Source organism: Oncorhynchus mykiss, chromosome 9 (assembly GCF_013265735.2).
Source record: "Oncorhynchus mykiss isolate Arlee chromosome 9, USDA_OmykA_1.1, whole genome shotgun sequence".
Taxonomy (NCBI): domain Eukaryota; kingdom Metazoa; phylum Chordata; class Actinopteri; order Salmoniformes; family Salmonidae; genus Oncorhynchus; species Oncorhynchus mykiss.
In genome coordinates, this window is record NC_048573.1 from 6,394,537 (window position 1) to 6,410,838 (window position 16,302).

Consider the following 16,302-nt stretch of genomic DNA (forward strand, 5'->3'; position numbering starts at 1 on the left):
GCCATTCACCTGGATATCGCTTACAATTGGATAAATTCCAAAATTATGCATTATTCTGAAGTGAAGTTTTTATCCCACTAGGTATAGTTTTAATAACAGTGTCATATTCCTTGCTTGAAACCTCAAAGTTGTATCTTTCCATAAATTCTCTCTGTGTAAATAGATTCCCACTAATATTAACTAATTGGCTGACGAGGACAATGTTTTTCGAGAACCATTTACGGTTAAATAACATCTTGTTTCTATGTAATATCGTCCCATTGTTCCATATAAAACATTTATGAGGTGAAAAGTTGTGTTAATACAACAAAGCCCAGCACATTAAAGCCTGCTTGTGAAAAGCCGCCAGCTTCACAGGAAGTTTACCCACAACATATGGACATTGTAGTACCAAATTAAGCCCTTCGAACTTCTGACAAACAAAATGAGGTATAATATTCCAGAAACGATGTGGATTTTTTAATGTACCTTTTAATCCAGTTGACCTTTAACATCTGGTTGAAGAGAGTGAAGTCTAAGACATTTAGACCGCCATCACAAACCCTGTTGGTGATAAACATCTCTTTTTATCTTATGTGGCTTGTTTTTCCATATGAAGTTGTACAAAAGCCTATCTATCTAAGGTACAGCAAGTGGATTTGGGAATGTCAATAGATGAAAAAAGATAGGATGCAGGAGATAGCCCCTCAGCTTTGGATAAAAGCACCCTTCCTTGAAGACTTAAATCCCTCAACCATGAGGATCATGTTTTTTTTGACAGATTGACAGCCGTAAGATTGTTGGTGATCTTTACACCGAGGTAGGTTACAGTATATTTTTCAGAGATGTTACAAACATCTCACATTTGGAAAGATTTAATACCAAACCTGAGATTTTGGAGAACTGCTTCACGATATCCAATGCTAATCTAGCTTGTGACACATTTGTCAAAAAAGTTTTTTTTTTACAATTTCTCAAAGTTTCAGATCAAATTGGCGGTCAACTAAGCGTTTGTTTTTTTTCACCTTTATTTAACCAGGGAGGCTAGTTGAAAACAAGTTCTCATTTACAACTGCGACCTGGCCAAGATAAAGCATAGCAGTGTGAACAGACAGCAACACAGAGTTACACATGGAATAAACAATTAACAAGTCAATAACACAGTAGAAAATAAATATACATTAAAAAAAGGATATATATACATTGTGTGCAAAAGGCATGAGGAGGTAGGCGAATAATTATAATTTAGCAGATTAACACGAGTGATAAATGATCAGATCGTCATGTGCAGGTGGAGATACTGGTGTGCAAAAGAGCAGAAAAGTAAATAAATATAAACAGTATGGGGATGAGGTAGGTAAATTGGGTGGACTATTTACCGATGGACTATGTACAGCTGCAACGATCGGTTAGCTGCTCAGATAGCAGATGTTTAAAGTTGGTGAGGGAGATAAAAGTCTCCAACTTTTATTCTCTATTGTGTTTACTATAAACCAAGTTCCGTTACATTTAAGTAAGTTTGAGAGGGATACAAGTTAAAGTTACTCGGATCAAACAGGAAATCTCGTCTGCAACCGCCGCTATCTTCAGCACCCCTGTGAAATTATATATACCGGTATATGTTTTTCGCCGAGATGGCCAGTCAATTTGAGTAAGGTTATTGTGTATTCTACGTAATGACGCAGTTGCACGTTATTACGTATTGGCGGCATCACGCAATGACATCACAACGTAATTTAGCAAAAAATCAAGTTCCTCTGGAAATTAGTTGGCAACACTGAGCGGAATGCGGCGAAAGCACCTACCGGTAACTAAGCTAGTCGCCACATTGGCATTCAATCTAAAGCCATCCTTTTGTTTCAACTCCTCCACTGATCTTCATAATTTACTCTAGTCCAATAATGGACTTTATTTCTAGTATCAAACATGTTTTGTTCTGATTTGTTTATTTCATGTTCAGGCCGATATCTGTCTGTTAGCATTGCAACGTCTTTCGATGATGAGAATTTACACAGACCTGTTCTGAATACCTGATTGTACTTTAGTATTTCTGATGAGAGACTTGCAATTTATATTTAACCAAAACGTGTTTCGAAATGCTGCGTTCGCAGAACACGTGTCCGCAACTAGCGAGGTCACATGGCAAACACCGTTATTTAATGGCTGGCTTAGCTACCGGGGTTGTAACTATCATAAGTTCACTTTTTATAATTTTCTCCTTTCAGGATGCCGACGACTCGAATGTCCTGCTCTGGTAAGAAACATATTACTTGAATACCTGCTTCCGTGGTGGTTTTAGTTAGCAAGTAGCTAACCACGTGCCATGTTAGCTAGTATGCTAGCTTTCCAGTTAGGAGTGACGTCAGTCATTATAAACCCAACATTAGAGGTCTCTGCTACGGTGATGATAAAATGAACTCTCTCTTACCGAATCAGCATTTGAAGAAGCAACTTCTTTACCAGATTCTGAGTAGCATTTGGCCCCTGATTCGACTGTCGTTGCTGCGCTAATGACACCCTATTCTCAATAGTGTACTACTTATTAACGTTGATCTGGTCAGAAGTAGTTCACTGTATTGGAAATAAGGTCCCATTAGCGACGATATCCGTGTCGGGTTCTATATGCCTCCATGTTGCCTGTTCATAAAGGGACCTCCCTAACTTCCCACCTGATCAACAGGATTGCAGGACAGATGCCGGGAAGTCCAGAAGAATGACACGTGAGTACATTGACTTTACCTCTAGGATCTAATTCCAAAGTTAGTAGATACAAGTTCACTGTAACTGTAGAATATTAAGTGAATATTCAATAGCATTAGCCACTATTAAGAATATGGTTATCAGCTAGCATGCTAGACCATACCTGTAGACGTCGTTATGCTAGCTTTAGTTAGCATTGGCTATCAAAGCTACAGTTATCATATCTCGGTGCACCTTGGGGTAGACTTTCAGAATGTGGTGACTGGCTGTAAATGATGATCCTCAATGACAAGCATATATCTGATTTTTGGTGATGCTAACTTTGATCTGATGGCCTCTGTGTTCCAAAGCCTCTTGTAGTAATATACAGACCAGTAAGTCATTAACTTGGATGTGTTCTTTGCTCAGGTCTGCATTACTTGTGACATGACTTCCTGACTTCAAGGCATCTGAACAGACTCTCCACTTGGAGTTCCATTCTGGAATAGGAATGTGGTGCTGGTGAGGAACATTTGAGTTTATTCACTGGTGTTCAGGACACTTCTAATGGCACCACATTTCTATATGGTCACTACATCTGGGCTTTATATGATGATCCATTGACAAGCATGTCTGAATCTTTTGTGAAGATACTCTATTTTATGATTCTCTCTGTAGAATACCTGATTCCAGACCTGATTCCAGACAACGAGACTGATGTGCTTTGTGAAAATCCAGGTTGGTGAAATGTTGAGACACTGACATCATTTGACATAGTACCCCACTTCCCTTTATAGTGCACTACCTTAGACCAGGACCCATGTACTATAAAGGCAACAGGGTGACTTTGGATGTAGGCAATTTCACCTTTTGGCTGACCAACTGTACAAGATGGCTACCAGGACGTGCTACAGTCCCAATGATGATGAACTTAGCTCACTTTGAACCGATGTGAAACGACATGAACTGCTGAGTGACTGTATATAGTGCTGCAGTTAGTCATCGATTCCTCAATCATCACACTAATAAAATGTTTGCCTTTCGTTCTTCAGGGTTTGGGTGCTGTGGTCAGTGGAATTGCAGTGTGGACTCCAACATACTGGTAAGTTGTGGTTCTGAAACTGTCCCACGTGGTGCTTTATAGTGCACTATTTTGACCAGAGCTTTAAGGGCCCTAGTCAGTTATAGTGCACTAGAAAGGGAGGTTTTCCCCAGAATAACAATCGTTCTCTGCAACATGATAAACCTTTTTAGAATCTCATTTGTATGAATTCTTGTTGATGTTAAATGACCTGACACCCTGCTGAATAGAGAACCCTCACTTGACTTTCTTGTTGCAGGCTAGTTACGTGTCCATTTTGTCTTACAGTTGACTGTCCTGAAACAAGATGGCTGTCCTAGGCTGCTCTAAGCTATGCAGGTAAGGATCCATCCAGTCTAAATGGATATTTTAACACCAGTGTCTTTTCCTTGAAGTGGTAGTTCAAACATTCAATTAAGTTTATTGTATATATATTTACACAGCATTGTTAACCTTTACTTGTTTTGCTGAACGCGACATGTTTTAGCTCTCCCCACCTTCTGCTGAACATGATGAATATTCTCTTTGGAATCTCGTTCGTCTGAACTCCTGTTGAGAAAAGGAATAGCTGACTTCAGCAGAGGGCTACGTAACCTGTCATAAAGGCTACATATGTTATGTCTAACCCCCCCCTCCTGTGCCCGCCTCGTATCTGGTCCCCACCCAGACTTTAACCTGAAGCTTATGTCTTCGTAGGTTCTTTGGTATGTGACTGAACAGGGAGCCGTGATGCCAACGTGACTGGTGAGTTTTGGTTAATGAGTATGTTCGGTAATTGCTATGGGTAATGGTTCTAGCCCTCGTATCTTAACCAGAGCCTTAGCCCCAAGCTATAACCCGTCTAGTGTAGACTCACCGCAAACAAGAGGGAACAGTTGATGTTTGGTAGTCGTGGTGACTCTGGCCCCTAGTGATGACACCCGCACGCGTCTTACGCCCTGCGTCGACGACAGAACCTGCAAAGGTGGACCCACTGGCGTTGCCAGGGCAACAAGGGGACAGCTGGTTGGGGTTACCAACTGTCTGATGGGACCAGAGACCCACACAAAATAGCATTTGGCCCTGCATTGTTGATCCAAAATGGCTGCTATTAGATTTAATATGGAGAATCATTCATGTCATGCTAGTTGTCGCGGGTGATTTGTGCTGCTACTAGTGGTAGTCCTGATGCAGTACAGGGCCCTTGTCAGCACCTTCCCTTATTTTGTCTCAGGTTGGTAGTGCTGGTCTTGGATCGTTTAGAAACCTGTGGGATAATAACTCAGACAAAAAAGCCGTCTTTAATGTAGTGTTCAACATGTTTATTTAGACTCCTCTCCTTCAGGTCTTGATGGTGGTACCAGACTGGTTACTAGAAGATGCCTGTTACTGAACTACCTCAAGGTGTGTGTGATCGACTTGACTTCTGTCCTCTAATGTAGAAGTGATGATTTCCGGTTACCGCCCCAGTCTGATGTTAAGCTGACTGATTGGTTACTGAACTGATCTATAGAGGTGGGGCTACTTTGCTGTACTGCAGTTTATCACATTAATATAGATAGAACATCTCCTCTTCCAGGTCCTGACTGTTGTACCAGACTGGCCACTAGAAGGAAGCTCTTTGCTGTGACAGTGAATGAAGGTGTGGAATCCAAGTTATTGTGAGTAGAAGTGTAGCACAACCAGCTGGCAGATTATTTCACTTATCAACTGCAATCTATGCTACTTCCTGATGTTATGACAATGACTGCAGCAGTCTGTCCACTCCTGGCTGAACGCAAGGCACAACATGAGGAAGTAGAATCAGCCACTCTAGTGTGGTGGGAAAATGGATTAAGACGATTCAAGGACAAGACTGAATAATAGATGTGAAATTAATAATGGTGCCACCTGTTGGTAGAAGTGATGATTTCTTATTACCGCCCCAGTCTGATGTTACGCTGACTGATTGGTTACTGAACTGATCTACTCTGGCAGTGTGTTCTGGTCCTGGGAACCCAGAGGGGTGGGTCCCCAAGATTAGTTAATGCTGTGCTGTTGACTGATCTAATGTATGACCACTAGTTCTTACAATATCACTTAATAATCCCTCAACTCTCCTCCCCCAGTTGATGTCCTTGTGGGTCTGCAGTCTTCAGGAAGGTGTGTATGAATTGTTTTTACAGCATCTTCACTCACTGACCCTGCACCTCTTGCACTTGCTACAAACTCCACCTACCTTCTACCTACTCATTAACATCACTGAGGGAACTACAACTCCAATGAACGCTTTGCTACAGCACACTCCCACCACATGGAACATTCTGGAATGTTTGTGATGAAGTCACACAGTAGTTCGTTAGCTTCTGTCCGGTGCTCTGTGGCTGGCATCAACCCAGGTTTCCCATCGGTCCTCCTGTGGGTTGGGCAGACACTGACAAGCCTGCTCTTTGGGGCAGGGGTAAGGTGGGCTGCCTGCCTGGAGGGAGGGTGTCTGGGTGGGGAGCTTGTAGCCAGACCTTGGACCGCTGGCTGGATGGCTACAATGACTGAACCTGAGTCTGATCTCATTTCAGAATGCTCTGCTTATAGTCTGCAGTACCTAATGTACTTCTGCATAATGTTTAATTAGGGATCTGTTCCTTCCAGGTCCTAACTGTTCCAGCCTGGCCACTGGAGAACTGTTGCTGCACGACCTCAAGGTGTGTAGGATCAACTTTCACTTGATCTGTTGCCATTAACTTCTGTCCTGTATCATGTAGAAGTGATGATTTCCTGTTACCGCCCCAGTCTGATGTTAAGCTGAACTGATCTATACCCTAGAGCAGTGTTACACCTCAGTCCCAAGAACCAGGATTGTGAAAGGCTTCGTTTAGATTTACAGCTCAATTCTGATCTTTCACTAATTAGTCTTGAACAATCAGACCCTAATGTTGTTGGTGAAACTCTGTTACTGAACTGATCTATACTCTAGAGCAGTGTTTCACAATCCTGGTTCTTGGGACCGAGATGTAAGGCTTCGTTTAGACTGACAGCTCAATTCTGATCTTTCACTAATTAGTCTTGAATAATCAGACCCTAATGTTGACTGCAGCTATTTACCTAAGTTGCTATAAATATAAACTTCAGAGAAATAATCTAAATGTTATTGATGAACCCCGGTCGTTTCTGAAATACTCTGGGATACCACCTAAGCCTAGTTCTTGGGGGGGAAACACTTGTTGACAGTTTTGGGTCCCCAGGATTAGAATATACTGCTATAGACTGATCTCATGTCTGACTACAAGGTCTTGCAATGTCACTTCATGGTTTCCTACTTTCTCCCTCTAGGTTTCTGTCCCTCTGGTTGAGGTCCTGGTGTCTGCAGGGTTTGGAAAGGTGTGTGACTTTAGACGGAATCTTAAGGCTCCTTCCACATGAAGCATTCTGGAATGTTGTAAATGATGCAGCCATTTCCACTTACCCAGTCTGTTGGCAGTCCTGTGTTCTGGGGCTGGGTAAAGGTCTGGTCTCCCATCGGCCCTCCTGTGGGTTGGGCAGACACTGACAAGCCTGCTCTCAGTGCAGGGGTAAGGTGGGCTGCCTGCCTGGAGGGAGGGTGTCTGGGTGGGGGCTTGACCCCTGGTCCGCTGGCTGGATGGCTACAATGACTGAACTATATAGATCTGATCTGGTTTCAGAATGTTCTGGATGTAGTCTAGTAATCTAAGATGGGGATTATTTGGTTTTAAAACTGTTCTGTTTGTTTAGATCTGGTTGGCTGCTGAAGTGTTGCTGTGCTGGCGGAGTGTGAAGGTGTGTAGTGTTACTATAATACACTGAGTATAGAGGACATTAACACCTTCCTAATATTGAGTTTACCCTCAGAACAGCCTGTTGTCTACAAGGGGTCTGTAAGCGTTCCACAGGGATGTTGGCCCGTGAAACAACTGTGGGTCGGCATTGGAGTCTAGCTAGCTGGATGTCCTTTGGGTGGTGGACCAGTGTTGATACATATGAGAAACTGAGCTTGACAAACCCAGCAGTGTTTCTGTTGATACAAACTGGTGTGCCTGGCACCTGCCATACCTCATTCAAAGGATCGTAAGTCCTTTGTCTTGCCCATTCACCCTCTGAGTGGTACACAATCCTTGTATTGTGGTTTAAAAACCCTTTGAACCTGTCTGTTAATCTACACTGATTTAACCATCACTTCAATAAGGGCTCGCTTTCACCTGGTCTGGTTAATGTATTGACCACTCAGTGGATATGTGTTGTAATGGGAAAGGGGGCAGATCAATATTAGGAAGATGTTAATGTTCTGTTGAATGTTCCTCTTGGATCATCACACTGACCCATGCAATGTGTTCTACACTACATACTCTGACGTGATGAGTCATCATTACCGCCCCAGTCTGATGTAACGCTGACTGATTGGTTAATCTCTGATCAAGTCATCTCATACCTTGTGTATTAGTCCCTACAGTATCACCAGGGTTTAATTCTCACACTATTTTCCCCTCTAGCTCTCCTGTTTTACACCGGCAAGCCCTCTTGCACTCCTGATTGGTTAGCAAGACGTTGGAACTGGGGGGAAACCAGGTCAAGTCAATTCAACCCCACGACTGTGTTTTGATGTATGAATAAAGCTACAAATGTTTATGCTTGTCTTGTTTCTTTCTTGGTGGTAGTAAATCAGACTTGGTAAATCTGGCCATTTTGAATTAACCATATGGTGTTCAGAATTCAATACTGAACAATGTGACATTTCCTGTCATTTCAAATCTTTACGTCGTTGTTCTAGGTGGTTCTAAACATGCACATGTAACGGTGAATTTGACATTTTACACTGGCTATAAAAAGTTGACTGAGTAATTATTTTAATCCATTGATTTGTTTTTGGAAGGGTGTTATTGTGAGCAGCATGTTTTCGGCCTTAACGATACGATGGGACAGTTAATATATAATCTATGGAATAAACTCAGTTCACACCGAAATCCATACCGCCGAAAATGGTGGATAACTAAAGCGCACACTCAGGCTCTTTACAATTGGGTGAAAAGTAAATTCCGGTTTATTTTACTGGGTGTATCGCTTGAACATCAATGCAACAGTTTGCCAGCTTGTAGTCCCAAAAACCCGAAATTAGTTACCTCTGGTTCGTTCAACCATTCCTATGTTGGAAAGAATATGATTTTGGGATTAACGGCGAAAACCAGGGCTAACAGGTTTCTAGGCGCCGCATGGTCAATCCGATTGCATTGGTCGTGACGCATTTACGGTGATGGTGGCCTCTGCATAAATCAGGGCATTCATAATTTCTCAGCTGTTTGGTTGACGGTAGGTCCTGTATAAACACAATCGTATCAATGTGAAGCTGTTTGGAGCCCTCCGAATAGTTACAAAATGTGAGGCGCACAGTGGTAGGGAACTCAATTTGGGCTCTGACCACTACAAGGTGGTCAGCGTTTCCTCTTTGAGTGCACTACCTCAAAAAGTAACCTATACAATATTGGTTACTGAGATTACATTTATTTTCTTTATAGTTACATTCGAATGTTGTTGATTTAGCAGGAGGGGGGAAAAGGCCGTATTGTACATTTATTGCGCGCCGTTCAGTACTGGTCTGCGTCACACCATCCATATGGCACCGATCACATTTTCATGTCAAGCATAAATGGGCTTTTAGGAGATTCTATATTTTCTGAGATCAATAAACATGACCATTATAACAGGTGCTTTTAATTTCAGGACAAATGCTTCAATTCTGTGACGTTAGCTGATCTCAGAAAAAGGTTTAAGCCTGCGTTTACCACAGATCTTGTTTTCAGTGTTGATCTACAAACATTTTCCCATAGGATTTGTCCAACAAACTAATGCGGAGTTTGTGCCTAACAAAAATATGCCATTACTATTGCTCTCTACATCAGCTGGGTCTGGTCTGCCTAGTTAATTGAATAGGAAAAAAAAGGTACAGGGAGTGGTAGTCTCGCTTCCTCTTCCTTCTCCATCCTCACTTTTTCCACATCTATCCTCTTCTAGTTAGTAGGATACAAAACCTGTATGTCTCTAGTGTTGAACTGGGATAGTGCAGCCGAACACCACTGGATAGAATACCTGTATGTCTCTAGTGGTGAACTGGGATAGCGCCACAGAATGCAACAGTCAAATAATCTTTGGCAAAATTTGATCAGGAATTTTGACTATTAGTGTATGTGACAATGTATTTAAAAAAAGATTGGGAGAAAATGCCTTTTATCACTCAGGTGGATGGTATTTTCTGTAAAATGTAAAGGTCTTAGCCTGACATTGGACATGGTGCCAAATTTATTTTTTATTTAACTAGGCAAGTCCAGTTAAGAACAAAACCTTATTTACAATGACGGCCTACTTCAGGCCAAAACCTGACCCGGACGATGCTGGGCCAATTGTGTGCCGGCGTATGGGACTCCCAATCACAGCCGGTTGTGATACTGCCTGGAATCGAACCAGGGTCTGTAGTGATGCGTCTATCAATCAAATGTATTGATGAAGCCCTTTTTACATCAGCCGATGTAACAAAGTGCTATACAGAAACCCAGCCTAAAACCCAAAACGGCAAGCAATGGAGATGTAGAAGCACGGTGGCTAGGAAAAACTCCCTAGATTGGCAGGAACCTAGGAACCAGGTCTTGAGGGGTGGCCAGTCCTCTTCTGGCTGTGCTGGGTGGAGATTATAACAGTACATGGCCAAGATGTTCAAACATTCAAATAATAATAATAATCAGTGGTTGTAGAGGGTGCAACAGGTCAACCTCCGGAGTAAATGGCAGTTGGCTTTTCATAGCCCGATCATTCAGAGTTAGAGACAGCCGGTGCAGTAGAGAGAGTCGAAAACAAGCCAGTGAACAGGTCAGGGCTCCATAGCCACAGGCAGAAGAGTTGAAACTGGAGCAGCAGCACGACAAGGTGGTTGTGCTATGGCAGCATAAATACTGGAGGCAGGAGGGCTTGGGAGACACTGTGGCCCCGTCCGATGATACTCCCGGACAGGGCCAACCAGGCAGGATATAACCCCACCCACTTTGCCAAAGCACAGCCCCCACACCACTAGAGGGATATCTTTATTTTTTTTTGTATCCCCTTTTTTCTCCACAATTCCGTGGTATCCAATTGGTAGTTACAGTCTTGTCCCACCATGGTATCCAATTGGTAGTTACAGTCTTGTCCCACCATGGTATCCAATTGGTAGTTAGTCTTGTCCCACCGTGGTATCCAATTGGTAGTTACAGTCTTGTCCCACCATGGTATCCAATTGGTAGTTACAGTCTTGTCCCACCATGGTATCCAATTGGTAGTTACAGTCTTGTCCCACCTTGGTATCCAATTGGTAGTTACAGTCTTGTCCCACCATGGTATCCAATTGGTTACAGTCTTGTCTCATTGCTGCAACTCCCGTACGGACTCAGGAGAGGCGAGGGTCGAGAGCCATGCGTCCTCCAAAACACAACCCAACCAAGCCACACTGCTTCTTGACACAACGCCCATCCAACCAGGAAGCCAGCCGCACCAATGTGTCGGAGGAAACACTGTACACCTGGTGACCTGGTCAGAGTGCACTGTGCCCGGCCCACCACAGGAGTCGCTAGTGTGTGATGAGACAAGGACATCCCTGCCGGCCAAACCCTCCCTAACCCGGACGGCCCTAGGCCAATTGTGCGTCGCCCCATGGACCTCCCGGTCGCGGCCGGCTGCGACAGAGCCTGGGCTCGAACCTAGAATCACTAGCTGTGCCACCACTTTTCAAGACATGAAGTCAAACCGTTACACACCAACACTAACCATGGTGGAGTGACTGAATTTAATATACAGTTATACACCAACACTAACCATGGTGGGGTGACTGAATTTAATATAGTTATACACCAACACTAACCATGGTGGAGTGACTGAATTTAATATACAGTTATACACCAACACTAACCATGGTGGAGTGACTGAATTTAATATACAGTTATACACCAACACTAACCATGGTGGGGTGACTGAATTTAATATAGTTATACACCAACACTAACCATGGTGGGGTGACTGAATTTAATATACAGTTATACACCAACACTAACCATGGTGGGGTGACTGAATTTAATATAGTTATATACCAACACTAACCATGGTGGAGTGACTGAATTTAATATACAGTTATACACCAACACTAACCATGGTGGGGTGACTGAATTTAAAATACAGTTACACACCAACACTAACCATGGTGGGGTGACTGAATTTAATATACAGTTATACACCAACACTAACCATGGTGGAGTGACTGAATTTAATATACAGTTATACACCAACACTAACCATGGTGGGGTGACTGAATTTAATATAGTTATATACCAACACTAACCATGGTGGGGTGACTGAATTTAATATACAGTTATACACCAACACTAACCATGGTGGGGGGAGTGAATTTTAATAACAGATGCATTGAAGTGAGGCACTGGTTGGCAGAAAACCAACCAACCGCTGTAAACATCACTCAGTATGATGCTATTGTCTAGTAGCAGCCTAACAGATCTGACAGGTGTACGACACAGCAGCATCACTGAGTGAGCCAACTCATTTTTATAAACAACCGCAAATTAATTGGTTTGAGTTCAATCAAAACGCTGATGTGCGTTTTGGTCGTTGAGTCAATTAGACCACGGACATTTCAAGCTTACCGGTATCTTTCTAAAAATGTGTTCCTGCTTTGTGATGTCATCCCCCTCCTTGTTGTTTGACATGACGAGCAGTGCAGGGGCATGATGTCACAAACACACTGGTACCCAGACTGGAAACCAATTAACCCTGGTCCTGGTACCCAGACTGGAAACCAATTAACCTTAGTCCTGGACTGGAAACCAATTAACCCTAGTCCTGGACTGGAAACCAATTAACCCTAGTCCTGGACTGGAAACCAATTAACCCCTAGTCCTGGACTGGAAACCAATTAACCCCTAGTCCTGGACTGGAAACCAATTAACCCCTAGTCCTGGACTGGAAACCAATTAACCCCTAGTCCTGGACTGGAAACCAATTAAACCCTAGTCCTGGACTGGAAACCAATTAACCCCTAGTCCTGGACTGGAAACCAATTAACCATAGTCCTGGACTGGAAACCAATTAACCATAGTCCTGGACTGGAAACCAATTAACCCCTAGTCCTGGACTGGAAAGCATTTGTCTGGGAAACTTCCCGCTAGAACTAGCATTATAGAACTGATTATGTTGTCAGCTAACAACATCCCACAGAGCGGAGGTTGAGAAACACTGAAGCTTCTTCAGATGCGTTTTATTAATGCAACACCCAGGATGTTAATCTGCAGTGAAGACGCGTGCAGCGATGTCATCCAGTAGCCAGTCTACTCCTGTCAGTAGGTTCTCTCCTGTCACAGCACTGCAGCCGATGATACACCAGTGGTGAGTCTTAATGTCATCCAGACCCAGGGCCTACACACACGCGCACGCACGCACGCACACACACACACACACACACACACACACACACACACACACACACACACACACACGCACACACACACACAGAGAGTAATAGATGAATACAAGTATTAGACATGAAATCAGTTATCAACCCACGGGATGATAAAAACACAGAAATTGTGTGTGTGTATGGGTATGTGTGTGTGTGTGTGTGTGTATGGGGGGGGGGGGGCGTACTGTGTTCCCACCTCTCGAATGGTCTCTTTACTCAGGGATCCAGGAAGGTCCTGTTTGTTGGCGAACACCAGGAGAGTAGCTCCAGATAACCTCTAGAGAGGAAGAGAGAGAAAAAGAGAGGGTAGATAAAGGCAGCGAGACATCAACAGTTAGTCATTCATAAATGTTCACCATGCGTGTGTGTGAGTTTTTGGTGTGTTTACTCCTCTGTGTGTGTGTGTGTGTGTGTACCTCCTCCATCAGCAGAGAGCTAAGTTCCTGTCTGCAGTCCTCCAATCTCAGTCTGTCTGCGCTGTCCACCACCCACACCAACCCATCGGTGCTCTCAAAGTAGTTCCTCCAGTAAGAACGAAGGGATTTCTGACCGCCCACGTCCCAGATGTTTAACTTGAACCTGAGGAGGACGACGATGGGATGAGAAGACGATGAAAAGAGAGGAGTGTGTATTCTCCATCTGTCTAAGAGAAGAGGTGTAAAATGACTCTGCCGATGATGCTGGTGTGTTTTGACTTACCCTTTATGTTCCAAGGTTTTGATATTGAACCCCAGTGTAGGAGAGATGGTACTCACATCCTCGCCATTGAACTTCTTCAGAATAGTGGTCTTACCAGCGTTGTCTAAGCCCCTGTAGTACATGGTTAAGGACTGGGAATGGCCAGGGGGGGACTTCCGTACATATTAGAGGGTGACACACACATCATTGGCAGCACTTGTTATAAGGCCATCAGACTGTTAAACAGCCACCACTAACATTGAGTGGCTGCTGCCATACATGTAAAAAATGTATCACTAGCCACTTTAAACAATGCTACTTAATATAATGTTTATATATCCTACATTACTCATCTCACATGTATATACTGTACTCGATACCATCTACTGCATCTTGCCTATGTCGTTCTGTACCATCACTCATTCATATATCTTTATGTACATATTCTTTATCCCTTTACACTTGTGTGTATAAGGTAGCTGTTGTGGAATTGTTAGGTTAGATTACTCGTTGGTTATTACTGTCGGAACTAGAAGCACAAGCATTTCGCTACACTCGCATTAACATCTGCTAACTATGTGTATGTGTGACAAATCAAATTGGATTTGATGGCAGTGATAGCCATATAGCAGAGTAATCGTTTTAACCATGTTAGCCAGTGGGTTAACAAACGTAGCTTATAAACATGGCAAGATATGTAGCCTAGCTATGGATGTGACTGGTAGATAGTAGCTAACGTAGCCTACTAGCTGACAAGCGAAGCAAGATGACCACAGCGAAATGGCCACTTTAAAAAACACAAATGTATCAGGCCCAAAGGCAGGTGACAAACTAGTCCGATCACATAGGTAGATACGCGGATGAAAGTGGTTTATCTAGTACATATAGTCATGTAGCTATAGATAGGTAAACATCATAGCTAACTAACTCATCACAACTCTAATTTCATTGCAGCAAAAAAGGATACAACATAAGGAGTCGCATCTCTCGCTCCTTGTGCTTCATTTTCTTCAGTATTGTCAGCAAACCCATCGTGACGAACGTTTGATAAACTATTTAATATAAAACGGAAGTAACACAAGATAAATAGTGGTATAATGTTTTAACTTTTGGTTATAATATCAACACATAAATTGTCTCTCGTGACCGTTGCTATCTAAAACAAGCACGGAGCTTCAAGACAAGCCGGAAGTTGAAACTAAAGTAGTCCCGCCCACTCTAATCGTGGATTGGTGAATGTTTGGGACAAGCTTCAGATAAAAATATGATTGGTTGACGTCAGCGTCACTCAAAAGGCTTTAGGCTATTTGATTCGTAAACCGCCACCAAGGCAAAGGCGCGGCTGTGTCAATTCAGAGGGAGCAACAAACGTTTGGAAATGTATATTTTGGTTTCCACTAGTTACCACAGCGAAAAGGTCAAAATTGGCTATATTGTAAAAATGAATGAAAACAAAAATGAATGTGCTTTTTGGGTCTTGGTTAGGGCTGGGTATAAGGTTAGCAGTGGGGTTAGGTTTAAATCTCATTTTAAGAAGAGGAATTGTAGAAATAGGCAGGCTATAAGACTTTGTGGCTGTGGTAACTAGTGACGACCTTAGATTTTGTGACAAAATAGCGCAACACGCGGTTCATATCAGGGACGACAATGTTAGGAGATATTGTAGGCATTAGATTGTTCAAAAATAACAATTCTTACTTCATTAGAGATTATTGGTTAAATCCACACTTTACATTTTATGGAGACCTTTTATGGACACCAGGCTGTAGTGTCATCGGGCTTAGAGTTGTTTATTATTCTCTTAATAGACATACACTACATGACCAAAAGAATGTGGACACCTGCTGTCGAACATCTCGTGCCAAAATCATGGGCATTAATATGGAGTTGTGTGGCTTAGACTTTCCACTTCACAATAACAGCACATACAGTTGACCGGGGCAGCTCTAGCGGGGAAGAAATTTGATTAACTGACTTGCTGGAAAAGTGTCATCCTATCCAGACGGAATCACAACCGGCGGTGATTGGGAGTCCCATAGGGCGGCGCACAATTGGCCCAGCGTCGTCCGGGTTTGGACGGTGTAGGCCGTCATTGTAAAAAATAATTTGTTCTTAAAGTGACTTGCCTAGTTAAATAAAGGTTTTTAAATATATATATATTTAAATGATGGTGCCACGTTGAAAGTCACTGAGCTCTTCAGTAAGGCCATTCTACTGCCAATGTTTGTCTATGGAGATTGCATGGCTGTGTGCTCGATTTTATACACCTGTCAGCTAATGGTGTGGTTGAAATAGCCGAATCCACTCATTTGAAGGCGTGTCCACATACTTTTGTATATCCAGTTAATGATCAAATCATTTGGTCAGTTATTTGACGTTTCTTATTCGATTCTTGATAAGACAATGAAGATTATGTTGATCTTTGTAG

The 16,302-nt window shown here is 42.9% G+C and overlaps 1 protein-coding gene, 5 non-coding genes and 1 pseudogene across 6 annotated transcripts; 6 read left to right on the forward strand and 1 right to left on the reverse strand.

The window, feature by feature from the left end:
* The first annotated feature begins 3,572 nt into the window (after window positions 1-3,572).
* Window positions 3,573-3,636, forward strand: LOC118966208. The gene has a single exon (XR_005053474.1). It is a non-coding gene; the product is annotated as a small nucleolar RNA SNORD29 (small nucleolar RNA).
* A 608-nt stretch (window positions 3,637-4,244) lies between these two features.
* LOC118966215 lies at window positions 4,245-4,316 on the forward strand. The gene has a single exon (XR_005053481.1). It is a non-coding gene; the product is annotated as a small nucleolar RNA SNORD30 (small nucleolar RNA).
* A 328-nt stretch (window positions 4,317-4,644) lies between these two features.
* LOC118966231 lies at window positions 4,645-4,771 on the forward strand. Its single transcript, XR_005053490.1, has one exon. It is a non-coding gene; the product is annotated as a small nucleolar RNA SNORD22 (small nucleolar RNA).
* A 384-nt stretch (window positions 4,772-5,155) lies between these two features.
* On the forward strand, window positions 5,156-5,225 carry LOC118966226. Its single transcript, XR_005053487.1, has one exon. It is a non-coding gene; the product is annotated as a small nucleolar RNA SNORD31 (small nucleolar RNA).
* A 388-nt stretch (window positions 5,226-5,613) lies between these two features.
* On the forward strand, window positions 5,614-5,683 carry LOC118966217. The gene has a single exon (XR_005053483.1). It is a non-coding gene; the product is annotated as a small nucleolar RNA SNORD31 (small nucleolar RNA).
* Window positions 5,684-8,057: 2,374 nt separating this feature from the next.
* On the forward strand, window positions 8,058-8,131 carry LOC118966225 (annotated as a pseudogene).
* Window positions 8,132-12,985: 4,854 nt separating this feature from the next.
* Window positions 12,986-15,032, reverse strand: arl2 (ADP-ribosylation factor-like 2). Its single transcript, NM_001165251.2, has 5 exons — window positions 14,842-15,032; window positions 13,896-14,006; window positions 13,613-13,775; window positions 13,393-13,473; window positions 12,986-13,153 (listed from the first exon to the last, which is right to left on the reverse strand). The coding sequence occupies exons 1-5, from the start codon at window positions 14,904-14,906 to the stop codon at window positions 13,019-13,021; spliced, it is 555 nt and encodes a 184-aa protein (NP_001158723.1). The 5' UTR covers window positions 14,907-15,032; the 3' UTR covers window positions 12,986-13,018.
* Between the last annotated feature and the right edge of the window lie 1,270 nt (window positions 15,033-16,302).

Bases quoted from the DNA above. Each gene is read 5' to 3' on its own strand.
- arl2 (NM_001165251.2), bottom strand. From the start codon at position 14,906: ATGGGTTTGCTGACAATACTGAAGAAAATGAAGCACAAGGAGCGAGAG. The intron at 13,776-13,895 runs GTAAGTCAAAAC...CGTCCTCCTCAG, and splicing joins AAAACCTTGGAACATAAAGG to GTTCAAGTTAAACATCTGGG. The intron at 13,154-13,392 runs GTGGGAACACAG...GCGTGTGTGTAG, and splicing joins GTAAAGAGACCATTCGAGAG to GCCCTGGGTCTGGATGACAT.